The sequence below is a fragment of the Glarea lozoyensis genome (assembly GCF_000409485.1).
Source record: "Glarea lozoyensis ATCC 20868 chromosome Unknown GLAREA5, whole genome shotgun sequence".
Taxonomy (NCBI): Eukaryota; Fungi; Ascomycota; class Leotiomycetes; order Helotiales; family Helotiaceae; genus Glarea; species Glarea lozoyensis.
The window spans coordinates 25,895-51,751 of record NW_007361000.1 but is presented as its reverse complement, the minus strand read 5'-3'; the positions used below and the strand labels follow the sequence as shown (position 1 = coordinate 51,751).

The 25,857-nt window shown below is 46.2% G+C and overlaps 12 protein-coding genes across 12 annotated transcripts; 6 read left to right on the top strand and 6 right to left on the bottom strand.

Annotated features, from left to right (window-relative positions):
• Positions 1 to 472: 472 nt before the first annotated feature.
• On the bottom strand, positions 473 to 2,294 carry GLAREA_04201 (MFS general substrate transporter; the record flags this gene model as incomplete). Its single annotated transcript, XM_008086578.1, has 5 exons — positions 473 to 878; positions 957 to 1,322; positions 1,376 to 1,765; positions 1,815 to 2,152; positions 2,220 to 2,294. 5 exons carry the CDS (start codon positions 2,292 to 2,294, stop codon positions 473 to 475), a joined length of 1,575 nt encoding a protein of 524 aa, XP_008084769.1.
• An 878-nt stretch (positions 2,295 to 3,172) lies between these two features.
• On the bottom strand, positions 3,173 to 5,238 carry GLAREA_04200 (uncharacterized protein; the record flags this gene model as incomplete). Its single annotated transcript, XM_008086577.1, has 8 exons — positions 3,173 to 3,381; positions 3,437 to 3,613; positions 3,689 to 4,005; positions 4,051 to 4,169; positions 4,218 to 4,640; positions 4,686 to 4,946; positions 5,000 to 5,088; positions 5,133 to 5,238. The coding sequence occupies 8 exons, from the start codon at positions 5,236 to 5,238 to the stop codon at positions 3,173 to 3,175; spliced, it is 1,701 nt and encodes a 566-aa protein (XP_008084768.1).
• A 380-nt stretch (positions 5,239 to 5,618) lies between these two features.
• Positions 5,619 to 6,783, top strand: GLAREA_04199 (Clavaminate synthase-like protein; the record flags this gene model as incomplete). Its single annotated transcript, XM_008086576.1, has 4 exons — positions 5,619 to 5,902; positions 5,960 to 6,426; positions 6,480 to 6,562; positions 6,622 to 6,783. 4 exons carry the CDS (start codon positions 5,619 to 5,621, stop codon positions 6,781 to 6,783), a joined length of 996 nt encoding a protein of 331 aa, XP_008084767.1.
• Positions 6,784 to 7,333: 550 nt separating this feature from the next.
• GLAREA_04198 (uncharacterized protein) lies at positions 7,334 to 9,575 on the bottom strand (the record flags this gene model as incomplete). The annotated part of the gene is made up of 3 exons (XM_008086575.1): positions 7,334 to 7,378; positions 7,433 to 9,370; positions 9,480 to 9,575. The coding sequence occupies 3 exons, from the start codon at positions 9,573 to 9,575 to the stop codon at positions 7,334 to 7,336; spliced, it is 2,079 nt and encodes a 692-aa protein (XP_008084766.1).
• Positions 9,576 to 10,373: 798 nt separating this feature from the next.
• GLAREA_04197 (P-loop containing nucleoside triphosphate hydrolase) lies at positions 10,374 to 11,256 on the bottom strand (the record flags this gene model as incomplete). Its single annotated transcript, XM_008086574.1, has 5 exons — positions 10,374 to 10,721; positions 10,778 to 10,969; positions 11,025 to 11,051; positions 11,103 to 11,122; positions 11,184 to 11,256. 5 exons carry the CDS (start codon positions 11,254 to 11,256, stop codon positions 10,374 to 10,376), a joined length of 660 nt encoding a protein of 219 aa, XP_008084765.1.
• Positions 11,257 to 11,987: 731 nt separating this feature from the next.
• On the top strand, positions 11,988 to 14,188 carry GLAREA_04196 (uncharacterized protein; the record flags this gene model as incomplete). The annotated part of the gene is made up of 3 exons (XM_008086573.1): positions 11,988 to 12,189; positions 12,245 to 13,968; positions 14,018 to 14,188. 3 exons carry the CDS (start codon positions 11,988 to 11,990, stop codon positions 14,186 to 14,188), a joined length of 2,097 nt encoding a protein of 698 aa, XP_008084764.1.
• Positions 14,189 to 15,105: 917 nt separating this feature from the next.
• Positions 15,106 to 16,281, top strand: GLAREA_04195 (Clavaminate synthase-like protein; the record flags this gene model as incomplete). Its single annotated transcript, XM_008086572.1, has 2 exons — positions 15,106 to 15,328; positions 15,383 to 16,281. The coding sequence occupies 2 exons, from the start codon at positions 15,106 to 15,108 to the stop codon at positions 16,279 to 16,281; spliced, it is 1,122 nt and encodes a 373-aa protein (XP_008084763.1).
• A 1,199-nt stretch (positions 16,282 to 17,480) lies between these two features.
• On the top strand, positions 17,481 to 19,287 carry GLAREA_04194 (MFS general substrate transporter; the record flags this gene model as incomplete). The annotated part of the gene is made up of 3 exons (XM_008086571.1): positions 17,481 to 17,816; positions 17,871 to 17,964; positions 18,011 to 19,287. 3 exons carry the CDS (start codon positions 17,481 to 17,483, stop codon positions 19,285 to 19,287), a joined length of 1,707 nt encoding a protein of 568 aa, XP_008084762.1.
• A 375-nt stretch (positions 19,288 to 19,662) lies between these two features.
• GLAREA_04193 (NAD(P)-binding Rossmann-fold containing protein) lies at positions 19,663 to 20,673 on the bottom strand (the record flags this gene model as incomplete). Its single annotated transcript, XM_008086570.1, has 1 exon — positions 19,663 to 20,673. The coding sequence occupies one exon, from the start codon at positions 20,671 to 20,673 to the stop codon at positions 19,663 to 19,665; it is 1,011 nt and encodes a 336-aa protein (XP_008084761.1).
• A 646-nt stretch (positions 20,674 to 21,319) lies between these two features.
• GLAREA_04192 (Homeo) lies at positions 21,320 to 22,630 on the top strand (the record flags this gene model as incomplete). Its single annotated transcript, XM_008086569.1, has 1 exon — positions 21,320 to 22,630. One exon carries the CDS (start codon positions 21,320 to 21,322, stop codon positions 22,628 to 22,630), a length of 1,311 nt encoding a protein of 436 aa, XP_008084760.1.
• A 548-nt stretch (positions 22,631 to 23,178) lies between these two features.
• On the top strand, positions 23,179 to 23,889 carry GLAREA_04191 (Protein kinase-like (PK-like); the record flags this gene model as incomplete). The annotated part of the gene is made up of 1 exon (XM_008086568.1): positions 23,179 to 23,889. One exon carries the CDS (start codon positions 23,179 to 23,181, stop codon positions 23,887 to 23,889), a length of 711 nt encoding a protein of 236 aa, XP_008084759.1.
• Positions 23,890 to 24,421: 532 nt separating this feature from the next.
• On the bottom strand, positions 24,422 to 25,726 carry GLAREA_04190 (uncharacterized protein; the record flags this gene model as incomplete). The annotated part of the gene is made up of 2 exons (XM_008086567.1): positions 24,422 to 25,660; positions 25,715 to 25,726. The coding sequence occupies 2 exons, from the start codon at positions 25,724 to 25,726 to the stop codon at positions 24,422 to 24,424; spliced, it is 1,251 nt and encodes a 416-aa protein (XP_008084758.1).
• Positions 25,727 to 25,857: the final 131 nt, after the last annotated feature.

The following is a 25,857-nucleotide window of genomic DNA, read 5'->3' as shown; positions in this document are numbered from 1 at the left end:
CCAAACAGTCAAATGTGGTGAATCGGTCAACAGAGGCACCTGGATGGGTATCATATCTGAGCTGAAGGCGAGTTAATGTGTCGTTTGAAGGTGAGAATAACGTAGAAATCAACTCTGCGGTGAAATATAGAGAACAACTTTAGCTCATGTATCAATTTGCTTCTTGCCAGTTTCTTCCTTTGGTACCGACTTCGCAAAGCGGAACACGTTGGAAGTCCGAAGAAAGAAAAAGGAGGTTGGTCAGCTGACAAAACTAAGCGAATGCAGCGTAGCTAAGAGGGCGTTGTTTGGTTTCAACTAAAGGAATGTTTTGAGTTGCCAGTATTTGATTGTAAGAGATCTTGTTCACCATTTCAATCTTAGAATAGTCGGATCATAAATGCATAATCGAACACTTCTTACAGAGGCCATATTAACAGTGTTAATAGAATACCCAACAAATTTGAGCACATTATACGTTGTGATTATTCCTCTAAGCGACCGACGGATCAACCGACTTCTCTTCCACGCTAAAAGCATCTTTGTCCAGAACCGCATCCTTCTTTTCAGTCTGCGTAATAATAGTCCCAATACCCTGTACGCTCCGATATTTTCCAAACTTGAAAACGCTAACCTTTTGCTGGAACATATCGTCTAGTTCCTCCAAACTACGACCCTTGAGCTCGGGTACGTAGAATATTACAAACGCTAAGGATAGTGCAGACAGTCCGCCCCAGACAAATCCGATATTTCCTTGAAGATTCCCGTACCCTTTATTCTGCAGGTAAGGACTGACATATGTCACCAGGATACTAGAGCAGAAGCCTAAGAAAGTCGCAATCGTAATTGTCTTTTCTCGAAGTTGGGCTGTTCCAACTTCAGCACAGGTGATCCAAACACTATGATTTTATTAGCAGCTGTGTCGGAAAGAGCCAGAAAGGGCAGAAGTGCAAGGAATGCATGGAACAGAAGCTCACCAGGACCCCCACGCAATTGCCTGAAAAGCAAGCCAAACGAACAATGCTGCCAATGCTCCGTTTTGTTGTGCACTCGTTTTAGCACCCGCAACACCTGCTAACCCTCCCACCACAAACATAGATGCGCACATAACTAGCGCACCAACGGCAAGGATAGGTCGTCGTCCAAATTTGTCGGCCATGTAAAATGCACAACCCGCTGAGATTAAGTTAACCAAGTAGAGGTAAATTCCGATCTGGTAAGTGTTTTCAACACCGATTTCTGCAAGAAAGATGTAGACGTAATTGAGAATAAATTGCGCGCCCTGAAACTGCTGGAAACATTGCACGCCAGCGGCGATGAGGGTTCGTCGACGGTTGGTACCACTAAGGTTGTTGTTAGAATAAGAGTGTCACCGCAGTGGATTCTGAGGGCTTACCGGAAGCAGTCAAGGTACGACGCAGCATAGTGTAGCTCACGTTGCTGTTCAATCGCAAGCTTAATGAGATGTAATTCTTCTTTCACGACCTCTGTATGCGTTCCTATCCGCAACCACTGCATGATCTTCTCCGCTTCTGTATCACGATCTTTGATCAGAAGCCAACGAGGGGATTCGGGTAGGAAGTATGCTCCGATCAGTAGAATGATTGGAATTGCAAATTGACAGACCATAACTGTTCGGTATGCCCACTGGTCTGTGCGATTCGAACAGACGTAGTTAATGATGGTTGCTAGGAGAGCACCTAATAGTTGCCAAAACTGGTAGAAGTTTATCGCGGCACCACGAATGGCTGCAGGTGCGCATTCATTTTGGTACGTTGGCACCACACTTTGCTCAGTCAGTTTAGGAATCAGCTGGAGAGTTGCAGATGTCTTACTTGCATATGATTCCCATGGAAATCGAATTAATGATTCGACCAACAGTTATCTGCCAGTAACTGAAAGCACTTGCTTGAAGTACAATTCCCACAAGAGCGATGACATTGAGCACGTAGAAGGAGATCTTCCGACCGAATCTTGCTGACAAGGGTGCAGCAAGTAGACAACCCAAAGCTACTCCAGCGAGAGGAGTTCCAGATCCCGCTGACTGCCAGGTAGTCGGAATTGAGTACTCTCCCGTAAGTTCGTCTAATGTGCCAAAGTCTTTTGCAAACTGTTTCATTCCTAACAGACCTCCCCAATATGCATTGTCGAGACCGAAACTCATACCCCCAAGCTAAAGTAATATGTTAGTCGAATATTATGAAAGGTTGCTCCCAGACGACCCGCTTGAATTGACTTACAGAAGAAAACACTGAGACCATGAGCAGTGGTTTGGTCATCTCTCTGACGAGAGTAATATCATTGAGTCCTCTCATCGCGGAAATGTAAATTGCAAGAAAGGTATCCTGAGTTCTTTGGTTGCAATAGAAACTCAATAGATTCTATTCTTCCAGATGAGACGTCTCTCGAAAAGTTTCAGCGACCGACTTCATGCGAACTAATATACATCTTCAACGTGCTCCCCATGCTCAACATGCTGTCCTGTTATCTAGCAATTCCAGGTACCTTATCTAGTCCAGGTACAGTGCTTGAAGGTAGACGTCGGAAGCATGAACCACTTCTCCAGAAAACAAAGCTGGGGTAAGGATGCGTTATGCACCAACAGATCTCCACTCTCTATCCAATAAACGTTCCGAGTAAAAGCTTCTGAAATGCTTCGGAGCTCCGCAACGAGCTGTTTCCAACCAATCGTATCTTTTTCCAAAAGCCGGTGTAAGTAGTCAATCAGCCACAGGCCAAGTCTGTGCAGAACCTTAATCTCTTGCCGGTACTGTCGCCCGCGGGCCAACTCCATGGTGGGCCCATACAGGACTGAACTTGCGATGAACTTGGCTTTGGGCCGCGTACAGGATCATCACTGTGCATCGGTGTATCCAAGATTTAAATAAACTAGGCATAGAAACGTGAGTTCTAGAAAGGTGTTAATGCATAGAATCCACGGTAGTGCTAGCTAATAGATGCCTAATCGCAGACTACCGGTAATGGTGTAACGCAATGATTATCTTTTGCATGCTTTAGTGAAGAACCCACATGGAACCGTCAAATATTGAAATAACATGTGATACTCATGAGCCTGCTCTCTGAACTTCTGAACATGCCCATTATTAGATGTTATGTTTTTCGTGTTATGATTACTACTATAATATACAATTGCTATAAAGTAGCACTACTTTATACACTCCCAAAACAACAATCATTCCCTCGACGAAAACAACCTCTGAATAATCAAATTTAACCGCTGACACGGCAACTTCGAAAACTCAAACGTCTTCGATATCCTCTCCAGCAAAGCCATATACTCATCCAATCTTCTTTTGCCGCTCTCAAACGATCGATCTTCTACACTCGACAACATTACCGTAATCATAAAATTCCCCATGAATGTGAGGCATCCCTTGCAGTCTGGCTAAGAGTTAGCATCTTGCGAACGGGCTTTGATGAGGGTCTTGGGTCGTACAGCTCAGCCACAACATGTCGACAGCTTGAGGTTGCAAGTTGCTCAAGACGTGTATCAAATCATCGAAAACAGTCATTGCACGTTCCTTGGTAGCTTCGATGGGGAATTCTGTTTTTGCGTGCACGGCTCTGCAGACCGATAGGTGGATTGTAGAGTAAGCAAATACAATAAAGTATTCTAGTATGATTCAGCCAAGATTTTTCAGCGGTGATCGATAGGTAGTAATTCAGCGCAAGAGAATGAGATGCATACCATTAGGAAGTTTATGCGGATTCGTCACTGACCACCGATTCCTCACCTTCCATTCATCTAGTTGGTGCAATATTCGACGTTCATCCTCAAGCAGAATTTGATTTGCATTCGGACGCGCAGGACGCTGGGTGTAAAACGAGGATAAAACATCACCCAGGATCAAAGTCAACTCTGTGAGGGCAATGAACTTATTGGCTGAACTGATCATGTCAAAAGTAATGGTATCCTTTTCGTCGGAGAAATCGCCGATAGCTAGAGGCGGAACTGTCCAGCTGTGTGCGAGAATATGACTTGGGTAGCCAAGCCAGTGCGAGAGCCTGCCGGTATTAGATTGAACATTGATGATTGGAAGTCAGTAGTACCATTTCTCTTGCACGTAGATTATCCACCAAGCAATCTTGCGCGACTTTTGTTCCTGTCGATCGATGTTCCACCCAGTTGGATCGAGATGAAGACCAATCTCTTGTCCTAATGCGAGAAGCTATAGTCATGAGTTGATGTTGTAAGAACCACAACTGAACGAACGTACCGAGGAGGTACGAGTCCAAGCACCTGGTAGATTAGGTTCCCGTATTATGACAGGAGGGGTCTGTAGAATGATAACGTTTGCTTGGACAGTACGCAAACTTGGGGTCATGGTCTCGTAACCCAGGGCTGTTGTGACGTAGAAATATAGCGCATACACATCTGGCTTTTTACCGGAGGTAAATTGACCCAAGTTATCGAGAAAAGGTAGCGCTATCGTGTATATTGCTCCAAGAAGTGATGCTGGTACTCGCTGCTCGGAAATCGCTTGCTTCAAAAGCTGTTGTGGTTCTAAGATCGGGAATGTTGGGTGCACATGTCGATAATAGGCGTCAATAACTACATCTTGAAACGGGGAGACGATGGAGTCTAGCCACTTCGTATCGTATATATCTTCATGTGCATCTAGGTGTGCATTGGGAATTACCTGTACGTATAAGCGTCCATCAGAGTTATCTGGGCAGTGATTTACTGTGAAGAAGACAGGATCTTGAGCACGCGGCAACATCCGCCATACCATCCAATTTGCATCTCCGAAACGATTGGTACTATCAAAGGCCAAATGCCTGAGTAAGTGAGGGTCTTGATCACTGCTGGGTCCTCCATAGAGACATGTTCTACTCTTGAAAATGGTAGATGTTTGTGTAATATCCTCTGGCTCAATACTCGGAGGCGGAGCATGTATCGAACTCACCGGCCTCAGAGAGAACTCACGCGGTGCCTTGGTCTTAGTCTGGACATGAGAAGAAGAGGTCTTTTTAGGAATAGGTCGAGACTCAAAGGTACACGAGGTTCCCCGGAAGCGGCATAAAGTACAACTGGTTTGGTCAACTTCACGAACGCAGCCAACCCTCCGCCGACGACAGCTATCACAACTATTTACGTCAGTCGGCAAATCATTTCTATATTAGAATGTTACTATCTGACGGTTGATTCTTCTTTGACCGATACTGCCGGCTGAGTTGAAGGCTTGATCCGCGGCGTTCCGAATGTTCAGGGTCGGCCTGGCTGTGTTCGCCGTTCATGTTTATTATGGGGAAGTCTGGGGGTTTTGTTGTCTTTCAATTCAAGCGCCGCGCCCGCGGGGGAACTTTTATAGATTGAGGATTCGGACAACTTGCTTACTTGTCATCAGATTCGGGACCGGCCGCGGATGGAAAGAGAATATCCCACCCTCGGCTCTCTGGCACAACTAACTTTCATCGGCCCGCGGTCGACGATGATCCACAATTCGAAGCAATTACTACTTCCATCAATTAGATTTTGAAGAACTGAGAGTATATAGAAACGTGAAATATTTATAGTCCCAATATGAATTGAGAGCATTTTTGATCAGATTCTTCTTTATCGTCGTTCCGCTTTAAATCATCAAATTATTGACAATCTCGTTTAGACAAACTTCAATATGCCTCACTCACTCACGGAACTACCGGATACCACCAAATCCTACGGCGACTTTCGAGATGACTTATTCAGAGACGGCTTCGTTGTCATCAAGGAAGCGATTTCAGAAGACAGCGCAGAAAAGTACAAAGACTCCATGATCCAATGGCTTGAGACATTTCCACTCGGATTCGACCGTCACAACCCAGACACATGGACGGAAGAGAATCTACCCGCCCATTGGAAGGGAGGAATGTATCATGGATATTCAGTCGCTCATGAGAAATTCGTTTGGGATGCGAGACAGTATGTTGCCTGCCCTTTCCTGAAGTAACCACGGAAAAGCTGACACTCGCTTAACAGAGAACCAGGAGTCCTCGACGCATTCAAGACAATCTGGGGAACAGACGAACTACTATCCTCATTCGACGGTATAAACCTTACCCTCCCTCCTCCCGGACCTTCGCCAGGCCCGGGTACGCCATGGGAGCACGTTGACCAAAGCCCTCACCTAAAAGGAATCCAGTGTATCCAAGGCATCTTAAACTTATGTCCGAACGGAAACGTGGACGGTGGATTGATGGTGCTGAAAGGCTCGCATGTGCTCAACGAAAAGTTCTTCAAGATCCACGGCACAGAGAAGAAAGCTGAGTGGGGTGTGGTCCCGGATGATTGGCATGGATTTAATGCGGAAGAGAGAAAATGGTTTGAAGAGAATGGCGCGGTGGAGGTGAAGGTGAATTGTGGTCCGGGCGACCTTATACTCTGGGATAGTCGGTTGGTCCACTGGAACGTTCGTCCTGTGAGCAAGCAGACAAGAGCTCTGTTCTGTAAGTGTCCATTCCCAATGCTCAAAATCTCAAATACTTACCTGTTGGATTAGACGTCTGCTACACACCCGCATCTTTCTCATCGAAAGAAGAACTGGCGAAGAAGAAGCAAATATTCGAGGCAAGAGAGCGTACGGTGAGTCTGCAATTACCCTCTTCCTATTGAAATTCGTGTCTGATACTGATTTTTGGTAGACCCATTGGCCTCACAGAAACTTTTGGAAGGCAGATAAGATTCAGAGATTCGGGAAGGCCGATCTACTGCATCGTGACAGACCTTCCACCGAGCCGGAACTGACGGACAAACTTCTTAAACTCGCAGGTGCTAAACCATATTGCACAGAGGTCGAGGCGTAGGATGTAACTATATCAACAGCACATGTACTCCATAATTTCGTTAACGCAATATACCATTCCGGAGTCAAATCTCCAGTCGTGACTGCAGCCGCTTCGAGTCCAAACATAGATCCTTTCGCCACTGTAAGATTCGCCACCACCCGTGAACGAACGAGCGTTTGAGTGGTACAAGCCAGCCGAATCGCATTGTTGATAGACGTGATGGCTATCAGTGATGGGGCTAACGGAAGAGAAATTCGTCGCGAAGATGCGTGTATGTAAGCCACTAGAAACAGAATAGACAGAGTATTCTCTAAAATGCCCGTTAGTAATATACGTCAATCTTAATGCTGGAAGTGCCACCCTGGAGCGCCGAGAGCTTCCCTGTTCGTGAAGTATTGCCAATGTGTACATCGCCTGCTGCAATTTAGACATCGATATTTAAAAGAAAACAAGGTATTGCGGCAGCCAGACTCAGTCTACTTTTGAATACATGTCTATTTCTATCTCATACAAAGATGCCGGTCATCTGGACCGCACCAAACCTCATGTACAAATGGAAGCGATAATTTTACTCAACCCTCAGACTTTGCAACCGCGCTTCAGTAGCAATTACCTATTTGACGTTAGTTTTGCTTATATCAACAATCCGGGATGAGGATGAACTTACGTCCAAGGCTTGTTGCACTTCAAGTACTCTTCTAACCTCACCCATCCAGTCTTTGCTCAACGTCTTTGCCCACCCCTTTAAGCCGTTCATTTCTCTGGCAGCTTCGTCCAGATTGCCCTCTTCCAAGAATGTTTCCGTTCTTGTCAAAATACTCTCAACATCGTCGCCTGTCGCAAGGCCTTTCTTCTTGAATAGAACTTTGCTCAAAATATAACTCGAGGCGTGACTGGCAACACCGGCATCCTCTGGCAGGAGAGAAGCTTTGCGTACCTCGCTCGCAACACGTCGAAATCGGTCGATGAGATGGGATGAGGAAGGAACACCCCGTTGGTATGCTACTGGATTAATTGATGCAATAGCTGCGTTGACGACTTCATCATCAGATGCAATTTCCTTCAAAGCCGCAAGTTCGCGAACGAAAGGTCGAGGAACTTGACTTTTCTCCAAATTCGCACGAACAGCCTCAACGGCCACGTGGAGATGTTGGGTCTTCAAATTCGCATCCACGACAGAATTCCAATCCGTAGTCAGTTTCTCGAGATCATTCACAGTCTTTGAAAGATCAGTGAGCTTTCCCAACCGACTGTCACGTTCCTCTTCCACCTGAGTCTTCACATCGGACATGAATTTGTTCTTCAAATCAATTGCTTGCTTGAGCAATTCATTTTTGAGACGCTGCTCGTTGACCTGTTGTGCCCTCTCAACCTCGGCTTTCAGCTTCTGCTCATAATTTTCTTGAATCTTCTGGCGTTCATTTTGATACTCTTCTTGCCACTGTGATTGTTGCTTGGCCATTTCAGCTTCAAGGCGGCGAATCAGCTCTTTTGCGGCCCGGTCGAAATCCTCCTTCTCGCTGTTGATTTTCGAGGTCGCATCCTTTTCTGCCTCGTCCTTGAGAGCTTTAATTTTGCCGCCAAGTTTGCTAACCTCCCTTTTGGCTTTGTCAATCGTAGTCGAAAATCTAGAATTGGAATTGTCCGCGTTTACCACAGTGATGATGTCGTTAATGATCTTGACCAGATCTTGAACCACTGGTTCATTCGCATCATTGACTTTGATGGGGTCAATGCGAGTAACCTCGGGAGGAAACTTTGAAGGTTGATCGACTTCTGGAGCGGTGAACGGAATAGCATTAGCTGTAGTGGATGACGGAGCTGTCTCCTTTTTTACTGGCTGGCCTGGCTTAACTGGCGACTGCACCACTGGTGATTTTCCCTCTGGAGCCTTTCCAAGTGGTAGTGTTGTCTCAGAAGACTGAGAATTAGGTACAGCCGCCTCTTTCTTTGCAGCTTCAACGACTTTGACTTTCTCTTCAGTTTTGGTCCCAACAGGATCCTGGATTGCTTCCCTTGGCTTTGGGGTATCCTTTGAGGCATTGGCGTGTCGCGCAGTAGCACTCTTGTTGTCCTCCGCAACTCTCCACGATACGCCGGACTGACTGGGTATTTTCACTCTATCACCGGTGTCTCGAGGTTTACGGGTCGTGGTGGGCGGGAATCGCTTTCGGAACTCCCTCTCCTCGAAGTAAAGCACAGCATCTTCTCCAAAGGGAATGTATTCGGTAAAGAAATCATGGAAGTTGTCGTTGATTCTGGAATAATAGACACCTCCACCAAAGCTAAGTGCTGTTAACAGGACAAGTGCGGTCAGAAATCTGCGAACGCGGCCTCGTGGCTTCCGCGGCGGAGGTGGTGGAGGAGGGGGAGTCGCAGATGGAGCTGGTTTGACAACGTTGTTCGTTGGCGGCGGCGGAGGGGTCAATGGGACGTTATGAGCAGGAATTGTAGGATTTGTGGTCGGCTTTGTGGGTGTAGGAGCTCCTTGGATCATGGGCTGTCGAGGTGGTGGAGGCTGCGGAGAAGTCGCGCTCGCGGATCCAGGCAGAACGACAGGTTTTGAATTGCCAATGGATGGCTTTGCTGTCTCTGCATATCCTCTCTATATCGCACAGAAAAGTTAGCATTCGCAGACTTGCAATAGGCAACGGGCAATTGAGCAATAAATAGACATGCGTATGTCGAGCTTCAGAAAGCTGCGCTGAACTCACCCGAGCTGCTTGAATGGAGTGCCATTGAAGGCCGGCCGTGTTAGAAACCGACTTGGGGCCCAGCACCCGAGGTGAGCGAAGAGATGCGCGCAGCATGACGGGCTGCCGAGGGTTGGAGAATGGATGTTGAGGTTGTTGATACGACTTGGACCTGGCAGGTTCGCGAAAAACCCAAGGTTGAGATTCCGCATTCGCAATTTGGTGGTCAAAGCTTCAAGCATCAGTGCCAAGCTTTCATCATCGGTATGATACTCACTCACTCGACCATTAAGACCTTTACGAGTACTTACGATTTACCTTGGTAGTACGTAGTCCTGACTAGGGAATCGATTAATGGTCCCTCAAGGGGTATTCTTAAAGCAGTGGATATAATAAGGACAAATTTACAATGGAAATAGTCGCTGTGGCCAAAATAAAACTTCCCAGTCCCTGAAAGGGCTTTCAATCTCACATCGTATGGTAGCCATCAGCGAGGAAATAAATTGTCCAGCACAGCACTGCCAGCACTGTCTCGTTCAAGATTCATATGTTTGTGCTCTATTGCATGTTGCATATCTTACATCCCAAAATGCTAAAGAACAAAAATAATTCAATTCAGTAAAAGACCCGCGCCTTGCAAGAGGATATTCCCTCGACTACCAACCGATCCAAGACCACGAAACCAAGCCACACCGACTTATTAAAAGAGCTGCTCCATCAGGCTTGCACAGGGTGATTCATTAGGTGCCAAACAGTATTCCACCATGCAATACCTCCTCTGGTTGGGAGGTCTATTTTGGATCCGTCTTGAGAACCCATTCTGGACCAACAGGAGAAGTTGAAGATATCTATCGCCGTGAAAGTATGCCACGAATGTCGAAAAACAAGATGTCCGTAATCATATCCACCCCTCATCTAGCAATTACATGGGCCATTGCTTTGCGTTCCAGGCGTTTCAGGTCGAAGCTCTACACCACCTCGAACGCCAGCTCTTGGATTCCTTGGACCGGCTTGATCTAATGGAAGTTTCTTCGCGATCGACGTGAACAATTCGCGCACGTTCTCTGCCGTCTTCGCCGATGTTTCGAAGAAAAGTAATCCAGCCTCTTTAGCATATGCCTCAGCATCGGCTGTTTGGATGGCACGCTTGTCGGGTTGTTCAGTAACTAAATCAAGCTTGTTTCCAGCCAAGGCGATAATTATGTTCTCGTTTGCCTGCCGCTGGAGCTCTTTGACCCACTGCTTTGCTTTGTCCAACGACGCCTAGCACACTCGTTGTCAGCCTCAACTTCTGAGCCGTATCTATATCTATAGCCTACCGATTGGGTAATATCATATACCACCACCGCGCAGTTCGCATTTCGATAGTACATGGGAGCCAAGGACTTGTAGCGCTCCTGGCCTGCGGTATCCCATATCTCGAACTTGACCGTTGTATTGTCGTCAAGGGATATCGTTTGTGTTAAGAAGGCGGCCCCGATGGTACTCTCACGGTATGAATCGAATTGGTCCTGCGCGGGAGGCTGGTTAGAGATACACTTAAAACTCTTTTGCAGTTGCGCTCACCTTGACAAACCGCAACACGATAGAACTCTACACAAGTATTAGTCCCAGACCACCCCCAGCACAACGAAGTCGGCGTACCTTGCCCACGGCAGATTCCCCTGTTTACTAAATTAGTCTTGAGAGGAAAATGAAGATATCAGGGACCGCCGTTTTGCCTACCTAATAGTACAAGCTTGAACTGCGCGAATCTCGAGTTACCCGCGCGGGAGCCTGGCTGGCTGCGAGATGCCATGTTTGGATAAGGTGAGATTGCTTAAGTCGAGGTCGGGAAAAGGAATGGGTGGAAGGTAATCCAGAGTTCAAAGCGGGTTGGTGGCCGGGTATATGAAGAAGCTCGTTCGTGCTTTGCTGGGTTGGGCAGGTAGAAAGAAGAGGTTGTGCTATTCTTTGGTGCAGCTCTGGGTGACGATGTCTCGAAGGGACCTGGGACCCGTCGGATTCAGGAAGGCGACGCTATGAGCGCCACGTGACAGTGACATTACTCAAGCCACGCCACGTAATCCTTCGCCCACATCTCCAGGTAACAAGTAACGGCACGTGATTTGAAATGACGACGCATCGCAGCATGAAAGTCTACCTAGGTACCCAGGTAGTTTGTAGACATATTCTCAGTCAATGAACGTAGAAGATATTTACTTCTTCCGGGCCTGAACATGTACACTCCCTTAAAACAGCATCTGCAAAGTTCCTCTGGTTCACTGTTTGCCATCAAGAGGCAAGCCTTGTCTATCCAAACGTAGATGTGGGCCTAGTAAAGCTCAAATGCCCTGCTTCCCTGTCGGCAAGGCTCACAGAAGACAGCTATCGATTCCAGCCTTCTTTTGTTGATCAGTTCAAGTAATCCCATCTCAACCACAACTCAGCAAAGCAGGCATATGCGCTTCTCGATCGCACATTAGCCTCCATCTCAACTGCGGTTCGGGCCGTCAAACTCGCTTTCCTAGAGCTAGCTTTCCAACAGTCATGGCTACCCTCCCGTTTCGAGATATCAATGTTCACGCCTCGGCGTCATACTACGCCTTCACGTCTCCTTCCTCTCCATCTGCCCCTACGCTGGTAGTTGACCGACCCTCTGGAGATATCCGCCTCAATGATGGCCAATTGTTGGGAGGGAAGCGCGTTTCCAGCATTGCAGGCATACTGGGCATGATCAAGTTGCGGCTGGGTAAGACTTTTCGGCGCAACGAGAACAGCGCGATTAGTAGTTAACGATATGGCAGATAAGTACATAATCGTGATAACGAAAGCCCAACCGATCAAGAGACTGAAGGGCCATATGATATACAAAGTCATTGCCACGGAATTTCTCCCGCTTCGCGAACGACCCCTCCACGACCAAGACGAAGACACATACTTGACCTTGCTCAAGACTTTCATTAAAACCAGTCCGCTATATTTCTCATACTCTTTCGACATCACAAACTCCTTCCAGCGACAGGCGCAGCTAGACACCGCCCAACCATTATGGAAACGCGCCGACGACCGCTTCTTTTGGAATCGCTTTATTCAGTCTGACCTTATCGACTTCAGAACATCTGGAACTCGACACCAACATGCCCAGCAACCTGGCGCCGATGCCTATATCTTGCCTGTTATGTTTGGCATGCTTGAAATCCAAAACACGACCGTCAAGTCAACACCATTGACCCTCGTATTGATTACGCGGCGCTCCCGCCATCGAGCAGGGGCCAGATACATGTCCAGAGGAATTGATGAGCAAGGACATGTCTCGAACTTTAACGAGACCGAGCAAATCATTGTTTTGAACGACAATTCCAGCGGTCCTGCGGGTTTCGCTGGAGGGGGAGGTATCCAAAATGGCAAGATGGGGGGTTCTGGTGGGAAAGAGGCACAGATCCTTTCCTACGTACAGACAAGAGGCAGTGTTCCAGTGTACTGGGCAGAAATCAACACGCTTCATTACACACCTAAGCTGCAAGTGCGAGGGATTGAGTCCGCGCTTCCCGCTGCCAGAGCGCATTTTGACGAGCAAATACGACTCTATGGGGACAATTATCTAGTCAATCTTGTAAACCAGAAAGGTCGTGAGAAACAGGTGAAAGAAGCTTATGAACAATTAGTCAAAGCTCTACAATCCGGGAGCTCCAAAGAACGTACGGCACAAGATCAATTATCCGACGAGAAGTTTCGTGTCATTGAGCCAAGCAACCGGCAGCAAGAATTCGATCGCATCCATTACATCTATTTTGATTTTCATAACGAGACCAAGGGTCTCAAATGGCATCGAGCTCAATTGCTTCTAGATAGAATGCAGGAAGCCCTCGATAAACAGCAATATTTCCGGGCTGTGGATATGCCTGCATCATTCGAGGGTGGTCTGGAGGTACGAAACCGGCAAACAAGCGTAGTCCGTACGAATTGTATGGACTGTCTCGATCGAACCAACGTAGTACAGAGCATGATGGCTCGCTGGACTCTCAACCGCCAACTCACAGATTTGGGTATTCTCACTCGTGGCGAAACATTCACATCTGATGCTGCTTTCGAATTCTTGTTTCGCAAAGTATGGGCTGACAATGCTGACGTCGTTTCCAAATCTTATTCCGGAACCGGTGCTCTCAAAACTGATTTCACACGCACGGGTGAGAGAACAAAAGCAGGCGCCTTGCAAGATCTTCAAAACTCAATTTCGAGATATATCAGAAATAATTACATGGATGGGCCACGTCAGGATGCTTTCGATCTGTTTCTGGGAACATACCTTCCCAACCCTTCGTCCTATACAGTGTTTGCAGACCGCCGCCCACTACTTATTCAGGCGATCCCATATCTTCTTGCCTTTTGCACATTCTTTGTCTTTGTTGGGACCTTCACTCGACGACTGCCCGACGCAGCAGTTCTCCCTGTGAGAATTTTCATTTTATTCTGGTTTGCAGTCGGTTGCTGGTGTCTTAACTTTATTTATCGAAATGGAATGCTTTATGTAAGTCGCTGGCTTGGTGCTACATGTGCGTCGACGCTAATTTGGATAGGTAAATTGGCCCAAACTTAATCCACGACCTTGGGCTACGGAAGGCTACAATGAAGCCATCACCAATGCACGAAAGGACAAGGTTATTGGCCAATTCGTTGCCAGACATGAACGAGGGCTAAGTACCTCGAGATACACCAACGCAGAGGAGGGCAAGAAGCGCATTGAATGATTCAGATTCCTACTCCATCTTACTCCCTTTTGATCGGAAGCATTCACACTTAGATTATACCTTTTTGTTGCAGCGCGTTTACATTAGATTCATTTACAAGAGCGCCTACTTTGTATCCAATATAGAACACATTTGGCATTTTGAACCGCGTGTTATACAGCAACCGTCTCCGATATCACAATTTCCTGGACTGAGTACCGCTTCAAATAATCTCAATCACGCTACGAGATTTCAATGGGAAGAGTACTGTACAATTTAAATAGGAGATTGGGGCTTTAAGCTACTTTAGACAATTATTTTCAGTAGTGCTAAACCTCAACGGACCTGGAGCGACCAACCCTTCGGATCGAGCAACTGCAGAAGTTCCAATCTTGCGGGAGGTAACTTAGTTGTCACAATTTGTGGGACAATGTCTACCCATTGCAAAACGGTGTCTTGTCGCTGATCTCAAACTGTGCAGTTCCCCGCCATGATTCGTAAGACGCAAGTGTTGCGCAAGACGGGGTATGAATGACCAAATCACCCCTCCTTAGAAAACAATCGCATCCCCTACCTAGGTACACTTTTCGAATTCCGAGATACACCAAACATCAACGCACCACTCTTGGCTTGCAGGTCCCCGCTCTCGCCCTCTAATTTTGAAGTTGTCTTTGTTTGTAGATAAGTTCGTCACGATCGTGAAGAATGTTGTCATACGTGGGGGGAAGATATGTTCCTAAAAAGGATTTCTATCTGATTTCCGTTCTCTATCCAAGCTTGCCTACATATATGCCAACGCAATCCGTTACCTGAACTATGATTTCGCCTTCCTTGTCGCTCAAAACTGCTACTCGAATCTTCCACTCCCCGAGAAGGATTGAAGCTCAAAACCACAAAGCGTCTACAGAAACAGTGCCTCGCAAAGTAATTCCACAACCATGGCACCCTCCGCAACCGAAAGCCAACCCGTTGCACCCCTCCCAGTCTCAGCAGCAAAGTCCAACAACTCAAAGCCTTGGGTGAAGGCTACTGGTGCTCTTGATCAATATGAGCACTTCGACACCACGCCAGTGATTGGGCGAGAGTATCCTCATGCCAAACTTGCTCAGTGGATTAAAGCTTCTAATTCAGACGACCTTATACGGGAACTCGCGCTTATCAGTAAGTGGAAAAATAGGTCATGTCTGTATAGCAGCTAACGTTGCTTCTCAAAAGTTTCTCAACGCGGAGTGGTCTTCTTCCGTGCTCAAAATGACCTGACTGCTGAGCTTCAAAAAGAACTTGTGCAAAAGCTTGGTATCCTGTCGGGGAAGCCAGCCAGCTCTGGCCTCCACATCCATCCTATTCTGAACTCCGAAAGAGAAGATTATCGTGTCTCTGATCCAGAAATCAGCACCATCGATTCAGAGTTGAACAAGAAACTATACAAGGATAATTCTAGAATCGACTCACCGGAAGCGAAAGGGAAGAAACAGAACTCCGGCCAATGGCACTCCGATATTGCTTTTGAGCCCGCACCGGCAGACTACTCAAGTCTGAGGTTGGAGATACTGCCCAAGACTGGTGGCGACACTTTATGGGCGTCTGGATATGAGATTTATGATCGAATTTCTGCACCATACCAGAAGTTCCTGGAGGGCTTGACCACAACCTTCCATCAACCAGGCTTCATCGAAGCAGCACAGCGAGGGGGTTTTGAAATATACGAAAAGCCGCGTGGCTCTCCCGACAATGTAGGAAAGGAATTGAAAGCTGTACACCCTGTTGTTCGAACGAACCCTGTCACCGGATGGAAATCAATCTTTCCCGTCGGTGGTCACATCTCTCATATCAATGGTATCACTGAACTGGAGAGCAAGGCTCTTCTGAAATGGTTCTCGCGTTTGCTGGTCGACAACCACGACCTTCAAGTGAGATTCAAGTGGCAGAACAAGAATGATATTGCTATCTGGGATAACCGTTCTGTCTTCCACACTGCTACTTATGATATCGAGGACCAGGGTGAGAGATATGGTGTGAGGACTGTTAGTGTTGGAGAAAGACCATTCTTTGACCCGGCTAGCAAGAGCAGACGCGAGGATCTAGCTCAGATAGCTGCAAAAGCGTCGGCTTAGCTTCCTTAACTTGGATTAATCTAGGTTGATGTTGTAGTAGCGTAATAGTAGTCAATTGATGCATTTGTTACTATAAATTGTTATTTGCGTCGTGCTTCATCAACTCTATTTCCTTGAATTGATTTTCAATCTCAGTACACATTTAATTTAAACATGACTTCAATCATTTTGTGTCCAGCAATTAAATTTGAAAAGAACCCCTTCCGAGAGACATGATGGTCAACGCACGTGACGTGAACCACTTCGGTTGAAGCAAGACCAAAGCACGCCACGACATGGAGCATATGACGAACGAACGCGCAAAAACTCAAATCCATCATCGCAAACAGAAAACCAATTGCTAGCAAAGTCCTTTTCATAAGTCCGAGCTATGTCCATCGAACGGCACGGTGCTGATAGGTGCGATAACACATCGCGGTATTCATGGTCGGACAGCTTTTCTCAACTCGCCACAATGCTCTAATTGTCCAGACCACATGGCGGCCCAGGAAAGAACGCTTCAATTGAGCAATCAGAGGACCCCTATTTCATGATGCCATCAATGTCGGCATTGTCTCATACAGCTATGCATCTGAAGTGAGGAAGTGTGGGGGTGGGATGGCAAACTTCCCCCCTTTCCACTTCGCTTGCTAACCTTTTTCATTGAAAGAGACTTTCCTAAGGGGTGATCCGCAGTATAATTGGCTATCACGGCTTGATCAAGCACTTCATGGCCCACCTCGATTGCGTGTTAGTGGAAACTTATTGGCTTTTGGCTATTTTTCTAAGCTTCGTGACCAAGAGCGGTTGCAAAGCTTGAGGGAGTGGTAAGATAAGTGCTTGGCTCAGAAGAAATATTGATAGTTTGTTTTGTTTGCTCGTTCAAAACTGAGGTTTTGGTCAACTGTTCCGAGTCACGGTGCATTCTAGGGGTACCCGCTGCGATGGGTGCATGGCATGCATGTTTGCATATCCCGACCATCTCTAAATATCATACCGGGATGAGTTGCCTGTTAGAATACACCTTCCGTCTTTTATCCTTCCCAGGTCAATCTTAGAGTCTGGTGGAGGGTGCAGTGGGCTTTTGCTGCAGGTTCGCAATTGTCGTTCGGATCTCGCAATTTACCACCACCCTTGAAGTTCTCTCGCTATTGAACTCCCATAAGAAGCGATGCGTAGCACTATCTGCCTACAAACTACCCCAAGGAGCCTTATTCACAATGTCAAACTCCAAAGATGCCGCCTCCTTTGTCCAACCACACGACTCGGCGAAGCTTGTGCCTCATGACAAGCTTCACTACGACACCGTTACCTCATTTAGCGATCCTGTACCAAAAGATCGAGACTTGACTTCCAGTATCTCGGATTCTGATGAAGAAGGCCTGGCATTGCAGAAGAATCCTTTCCTAGACCCCGAGGTTGCCGAATATTGGACCACAGCCTATGAGAAATCGCAGTATGAGTGTCGTCATGTTTTCGATCCTACTTTCACTTGGACCGAGGAAGAGGAGAGAAGGCTTGTGAGAAGATTGGACTGGCGTGTTTGTTTGTGGGCAGTGAGTTTGCGGCGATCTATGTCGAGAAAGAGTTTCTAATAATTGCGGCACTAGTGTGTCATGTTCTTTGGTTTGCAGGTCGACAGAGGCAACTTGATTCAAGCAGCGGCCGATAATCTGCTGAAGGATATAAAAGTCAATACGAATGGTATGCATACCATGACTGTCTGATTATTACTCACTAACAGCCACAGACTACAACTTTGGAAACGTCATTTTTCTGTTCTCGTTCCTCTTAGCTGAGCTGCCGTCTCAGTTGATCTCAAAGAAAATCGGACCAGATAGATGGATCCCAATGCAAATTAGTCTTTGGTCAATTGTCGCTATGTCTCAGTGTGCAATCCATAACCGAACGGGTCTCTATGTCACTCGCTGCCTGTTGGGTCTATTGGAAGGCGGCTTCATCCCAGACATTGTCCTCTGGTTGTCCTATTTCTACACTTCACGGGAGTTACCAACTCGACTAAGCTTCTTTTGGTGTGCGCTCTCTACTACGACCATCATCACTTCGCTCATGGCTTTTGGTCTTCTACGTATGCGGGGTATTCAAGGCTGGAGCGGATGGCAGTGGCTGTTTTTGATCGAGGGTCTCATCACACTTTGTGTTGGAATCGCTTCTTTCTTTATGATGCCAGCATCGGCAGTACAGACCAAAACCTGGTTCAGACCGAATGGGTGGTTCACTGACCGCGAGGTCAAGATTGTCGTCAACAGGGTTCTTCGAGACGACCCTTCAAAGGGTGACATGCACAATCGACAAGCCATCACGCCCCGCCGTCTTTGGGAGGCGGCAAAAGATTATGATCTTTGGCCCCTATACGCGATAGGAATGATTGCTTACATCCCTCAAGCGCCACCAGCAACTTACATCACTCTTACATTGAAGTCACTCGGCTTCAGTACATTCAACACGAATTTGCTAACAATACCATACTCACTTGCTCACATCATCACGCTCCTTGGACTTACGTGGTTAAGTGAGAGAACAAATCAACGCGCTATGGTCGCAATACTCCAGCCAATCTGGACACTGCCTTGCATTATTGCTTTGCGCTTCTGGCCTGGATCCTTAACCAACGCCTGGGGTACGTTTGCCTTAACAACAGTGCTTCTCTCGTATCCCTATTGTCATGCCATTCTCGTCGGTTGGGCATCCAAAAACTCCAACAACGTCGGAGCTCGATCTGTCTCCACCGCATTCTACAACATGTCAGTGCAACTCGGGAACATTTGTTCAAATTTCATGTATCGCCAGGACGATAAGCCCTTGTACCGTCGCGGTAATCGAAACCTGCTGATTGTCAACTTTCTATCCATCGGACTCTTCCTATTCACAAAATGGTATTATGTGCAGAGAAATAAGCAGAGGGATCGTGAGTGGGCGAAGTTGACACCGGAGCAACAACGGGACTATAGGGATAACACAACTCTGTCGGGTTCGAGGAGAAAGGATTTCCGGTTTGCGCATTGAAAAGTAGTAGATTTTATAGAAGTTTTCCTGGAAGAGTAGAGTACTTGCAGAGTAATCGTACAAATCAACAAATTTCACACAAGTTCCGATGTCCGATCTCTTACTACACTTCATCGGAATCATGTTGGTGAACTTTACAAGAGTCAGGGAGTCCCTAGTCATATTCCGAAACTCAGCATCCGCTTCCAGGGCATGTCACGTTATGCCTGAACTGGTTTCTATGAAAATATTGATCTGATTATGAGATGTTGGAAGTTTCGGCGACCAAGGCATGATAGCTAACAAGATGTCTCATGGGTGAGATTGAATTTATTTTTAATATCTGGACCTATTCTTGCAAGCTACAATAGAAGCTGACCCCCCGAAGCAAAAGTCTCATGCACTGTCCGTCAACCCAACAATCTTCAAGGAGTCCTTCCAGAGACGAGCCTCAGCTTCCTCGTCGTAGGCATAGTCCGCATAACCCTCAGCCAACATAGTACCCGACTCTTTGCCAAGCTCTGTCTTTGCTACATCAAAAAGGTATTCTCCACCTTTGTCCTCCCATTCCTTGCCGATAGCAGCCCAAATTGTCGTTGCAGCACCTTGCTCTGGCGACTTGAAATTATTTTCGATTCCAGGGTTGGCGGCTAGCATGCCCTGAACGACTTCCGGATCTAGGAATTGCATGAGATTGGTCTGGATCATGCCTGGATGAAGGCTGGTAGCGTGCAGACCTTTAGAGCCATAGCGACGCTCGATCTCATTTGCCATGTAGATGTTGGCGGTTTTCGATTGTCCGTATGAGCCGTAAGGGGTGTATTCGGTTGAGTTGAAGTTGTAATCAGAGTTCTTGTTGAGACCTGCCATGTGATGAGCGGAGGAGGAAACATTGATGACTCGAGACGAAAGACTCTTGCTGGAACTAGCGAGTAGAGCCGGTTTCAAGAGCTCGAATAGCAGAAAGTGTGCGAGATGATTGACACCGAATTGAAGCTCATGGCCGTCTTTGGTATACTGTAGGTCTGGCACAGCCATGATTCCAGCATTGTTGATCAAGATGTTGACTTGGTTGTTAGATTTCTCGAGGATTGTCTTTGCAGCGGTGCGTACACTTCCTAGGGAAGTGTTGTCCATCTCAATGAGTTCGTCTTTTCCGGGGGTGTAGATCCCTTCGAGCGCTTTTTCGGCTTTGCCCAAATCTCGAGCGACTAAAAACAGTCTTGCGCCTGTGAGAGCCAGGGCACGAGCTGTCTCGATTCCAATTCCAGAAGAAGTACCCGTGATAACAATGACCTTTCCGACGAGCTTGCCTTCAACTCCTTCATCTTTGATGATCTGTAGAGCTGTAGGACGCGCATCTCCAGGTCCTGCTGGGTTCTTGTGAGCTTCGGCGTAGCGAGACATTGTAAATCCTTGATTTTATTTAGAGTTGGAGGCAGGATTTGATAAGAACGTGAAAGATGAGTCTTTAGATGAGATATGATCGAATGGAATTGAAGTGTTTGAATTCTGGCATTCTTTTGTTCATGATGATACGCCTACTTATTATACCTATGCCAACGGATGTACAAATTTCTTAACGCCGGACTGCAATTGCTGAACAATACAAAAACAAGTCGCAACAAGACTTCGGACAAACGCATAAATCCATATCGTCGTCGTGTGAGAATTCAATGCATGTTGCGTCGCGTTTTAGGGATTCGAGCCCCTATGTTGAAACGAAAAGCGTGCACGGTGCAACACAACAAACTTTAATCCAACGATTTAGCCTTGGCGTCGCTTTTGAAGGATACCTAGCCTGAATCTAGCCTAGTTATTGCTCGGCGGTAAACGTTAGCTATTTGTAAGCCCGTTTGTTGACTGACTCAAGAGCGTCGTGTTATAGGGATACTCGGCCATCTGAGGTTCTTGTTCACAAGGACACCGAAGCTTAGCACAACTTCCTTCACACTTTATTTCGATTGAATTACAAATCCAACCAATCAGTCGGCCTTGAAAGTCGCTTTTTCAAGTATCTCAAGCCTTAAGCTTCCAACGAAAATATCCAACAATGGTAGAAGTCACGCTCGCAAAAGTGCCGGATTCTGTCCCCATGGCGCCCCCGACCACACTTCGAGGGCAGTCTGGGGGCAGGAACTCAATACCTCACTCGCAGCGATGTGCGTTACGCCGATACTTCCAGTCAACGACTCCAAAACCTTCTCATGCAGACTTGAGAGCTTGGTTCAAGGCAGAATATGGCTACGAGATCAGTCAGTCGAGCATTAGTCGCAGTCTAAGCGATAAATTCACATCTCTCGACAACGGCGGCCCAGTAAATTCTCGTTATCGCATACGTGACTGCCAATGGCCCTGGATTGAAACAGAGCTCACGTGCTGGCTTCAAGATATTGAACGACGGTCTGTTAGAGTCACCAATCTCGAAATTGCCTCAAAAGCTAGTCAAATCTGGGAGCATTCCGATGAAAGTAAGGGCCTTGTGCCGCCAACCTTTTCCACTGGATGGGTGGTAAACTTCAAAAGACGACACAAGATACGTGTTCGGTCGGTTCAAAACCAATGTGAAGTCGAACTATGTAAAGAGCAGGATACGGGTGCAACACAAAACCCAGCTGATCATGTCCCATTGTCGCAAGAGTTAGCTACAGTGTTCTTTACAAGGGGCCGAACTCAGAATGCTGCCGGTGATTCCCGAGTTGTTCTTCCTCTCTCGATCGATCACCAGATTCATTTGATTCAATACAATGTCGGCAATGCACTGATGATCAATAAATCATTGATCCTTGTAAAGGCACTCTTTCTGGATGGGTCAAATTCCACCACACGCATCCCGCAGTTCGCAACACGCGTCTGTGGTGGTCTGGTTGTCATGGACCGGCCCAACCACTATGATCTTCCAAACTCACTTCATCCGACTCAGCTACAAACGACCTGCGCGCACACATCCTGGATTGACCCGTTCCCCTTTCCCAAGTTTCGAGACAATTTGATCAAGAAAGGTGTAGATTTTGTGCCTGAGGATATGCTGAGGGATTTGTTCGAGGACTTGCTCCCAACTCATGCGCCTTTTATTGCAGATGGTAAGAACTGCATGACTTCCTCATCTACTGCCCACCTTGGTACTCGTCCACGCGTTCAGAGCGGCGATCTCGAGATGGAGGATTATGAGGAGCCAGACGACTACACGACTGGACGTCGATGTTTCATCAATTGGGGAAACCCATGGTCGATAGAAAACTGGGAGGTCACGCCGGGTTTTATAAGAAAGTGGGCGTGGGCTTTAGAGGGATGTGAAGACTTGATTCGAGCCAGTAATCGATGGCGGGCGATGAGACACGAGAACCCCATACCTTACCGATGATGGTATTAATCCACTACCAGTATAAAGGGTATCACGAGCGAAACAGAATTGAAAACTTAATTCTCAAGACGATTCTACCCATTATCTTCTGGTGTTAAATGGCTAATTTCCATAGCCTTAAGGTTAGCGCGTCTCGTAGTGTTGTGCTATAGTATTCTAGTGCTGTGAATTATTCGCTTGTTTTAGTGTTGTCAAAATTACTTGACAAAAATATGAGCCTCGGATATTCGGTGAATGCGAGTTTGTATTGGAATTCCATCACGCCATATAGAAAAGAAAAATTTCGTGCTTTCGCAAACCCACGTACTTCCCACACTTTCCTAGGCATTTCGTAATTTATCATTCATCGTTCCGCTCTGGCAGAAAATCTCTTCCTTCTCTCCTAAGGAAGCAAATACAATCCACGACCTGTAGTCTGGAACGTCATTGGCAATTCAAAACTTCATCTGTCATTCTAAAATCAATAGATTTTTTCAGTAAGTACGCTCAATAACTTAATTACTATTTCCTAACGAGAGTAGAATACGGAAATTTGCGAACAAACCGAGATGTGGGAAGTAGAGAATGACGATTGGACATTTGCCTACACAAAGATTATACTTAGAGAGGCCGATCGATATGACTATGCGATGTCGACTCGTCGTTACTCCATGAATTCCAAACCCGATATACATGAACTCGACCTTATCCCAATTCCAACTTCAGAAGAATCCACACGAGCACCTCAGCCATTGTCCCAAGACTGTTACACTAAGCGACCTAGTCTACTGTTTTATGAGGACACCGAGGGCCCAGCCGAAAAAATGTGTAGTCTCCTACTGAGCGAAGCAAAAGTCTTCGAGACCTTGAGAGCATTTCCCCATCCTAATATTGCTAAACCTTTGCGATGTGTGGTCGAGGATGACAAAATAACGGGCCTCTGCCTCGTCAATTACGGTGCAACTTTGCAAGATAGAGCAACTGAGGACTCTCGGCCTTTCGACATTGACCTCTGTTGGAAGGGTATCCAGCAGGGCATTCGGCACCTTCATAACTTAGATCTTATTCGTTGCGATATTAATCCAAGGAACATACTAATGGATGGGGACGCTCCGGTCATTATTGATTTGGATTTTTGTCATCGTAAAGGAGAAAAACTAGGAATTAAGATTGGGACACGTGAGTGGACAAACAAAGATTTCGAGTCTGCATTGCCCGAGAACGATGAATATGGATTTTCAAAAATTCGAGACTTTCTATACAAATCTCGGAAGACATAAATTGTTAAATTATATTTACTATATTAAGCAGTTCTAGGGTAATAGTTATTAAGATGTTTTAGGAATCCCGAGTAGTAAATCTAATATGTTTTTAGATAATTAATAGTAAATAAAGAATATAACTATATTCGCCGTTTAGTATCCTATATAGTTCTATAGTTAATAGTAAATCTAACGCTTATTATTATAGCTTTAAAAATAAAATAAATTACTATACTTACTAAGTCTAGTATTACTAAGCTAAAGTAGGTAGATAGCTTAATAAGTATATAAAAGCCTAGAACTCTATTATAATAGCCCTCTTAAAAATTAAGAATTGGGTGTTAAATAGATAATTATAAAAGAATAATAAAAAAAAAGATTAATAAAGACTTTAAGACTATAGATGTATAGAGAGTTCTTATAATTAATTTAGGCTAAAGAAGTACAATATCTCTTAGTTATAGTAAAAGATTAGAGAAGAGAATTAAGGAAGAAATATTTAGAAATAATAGTTAAGAGTAGTCTAGATTAGTAACTCTGCTTTTCTCTTTTAGGCGGAGTTTGAATTTAAAACCTCTTTGTGGACTTTAGCTACCTCCATTTCAAGATTCTGCAACATCGGCACTAGCTTACTTGCCACCACAACCTCTAACTGTCTAAACTCCAGGATTGGTCCTAGTAACTTGTCATCTTTACTATCCAGAAATCTCTCTACCTTCCTCCCAAGTGCACCGATTTGTGAGTTGCTGTTCGTGTCTCCCTGTGTAATCAGATCTGTGAGTTTGCTGGTGTCTCCGCAATCAGTCTCCAGGTCCTTCAAAAACTTTGTGACCTCAACGGTTATCTCCCCAACTTGCGATCCTTTTCGACTTGCAAAACTCCATTTCAAGTCTTTGAGGTTGGGCTTATGATCATGGCTGAAGAACTCGGTCGCCAAATCTTTGCGGAAGGTCGTGGCTGCCGTGGAAGTCATAGTATCGCAGACGAGATGAAGCATCGTACGAAAATCAGTACGTGGCATGAATGGAACTTTGAGCTTCAATCTGTTATAACCTTCCGGGTTCTGCTCCCTGGCCGCAGAGACGTACGCCTGTACGATACACAAAAAGCCTGTCGCAGTCTCCTGCGCATACTTTTGGGTATATCCATTGCCGACCCAACCACGTTGCTTGCCAGTCCAGCTCACAAATTTTTGTGTGATACATTGTGCTTCTTCTCTTCGTCGCTCGTTGACACTTGGTGCCTCCGAAGCAAAGAAGTGACGATAGAGTTGCTCTTCCTTGACAATACGGTCAAACCCCGCGAGTGGCATTCCAATCGTGATTTGGCTGATGACGGTAGGATCCGTGTCACATTTATTTAAACGGTAAATTGGAAAGTGGGATGTTTGGGACGGAGTATCAGTGAAACCAGGTTGAACATAGATGGTGTTCCACTCCTCGCGGGGGATAGAGCTCCATAACTTTATCCATTGTTGTATACGTTGCGCAACTTTCTTGCTCCTTTCGCCTCCGGGGCTCAAGGGCTGGTCGATGTCTCCACCGTAGATAAATTCAGTGCGGATGCTGCTCTTCCCAGCGCCTCTCTCGGCGGTCGCAACAAGATGCGAATTCTTGTCAGAGAGCTCAAGTGCAGTGTCTCGGTTGAGATTGCCTTTCGTGTCCTGTCTAAACACGTACAATATTTTGCCTTTAGGATCATAGAGATCCTTCAGCACGTCGTCGGCTTTTCCATCTGGATCGTTGAAGCAGTGGCCATACGATTCCACTTCCAGTCCGATCTTTAGCGTCTGTTGGAAAAGTTAGTTAAAATCGTTTCCACAAAGGGAGATGTAGTAAGTTACCCGCAACAACATATTTCGATGCTTGCAAGGCCATTGAGAGTAATGGTTCAGAAATTGTGATCAATTGCAGTGTCGTTCTTGTGTGGATTGTTTATCTTTGAAGAGTTCACATTCCAGAGTCAGATGGATCCTATATAAATATT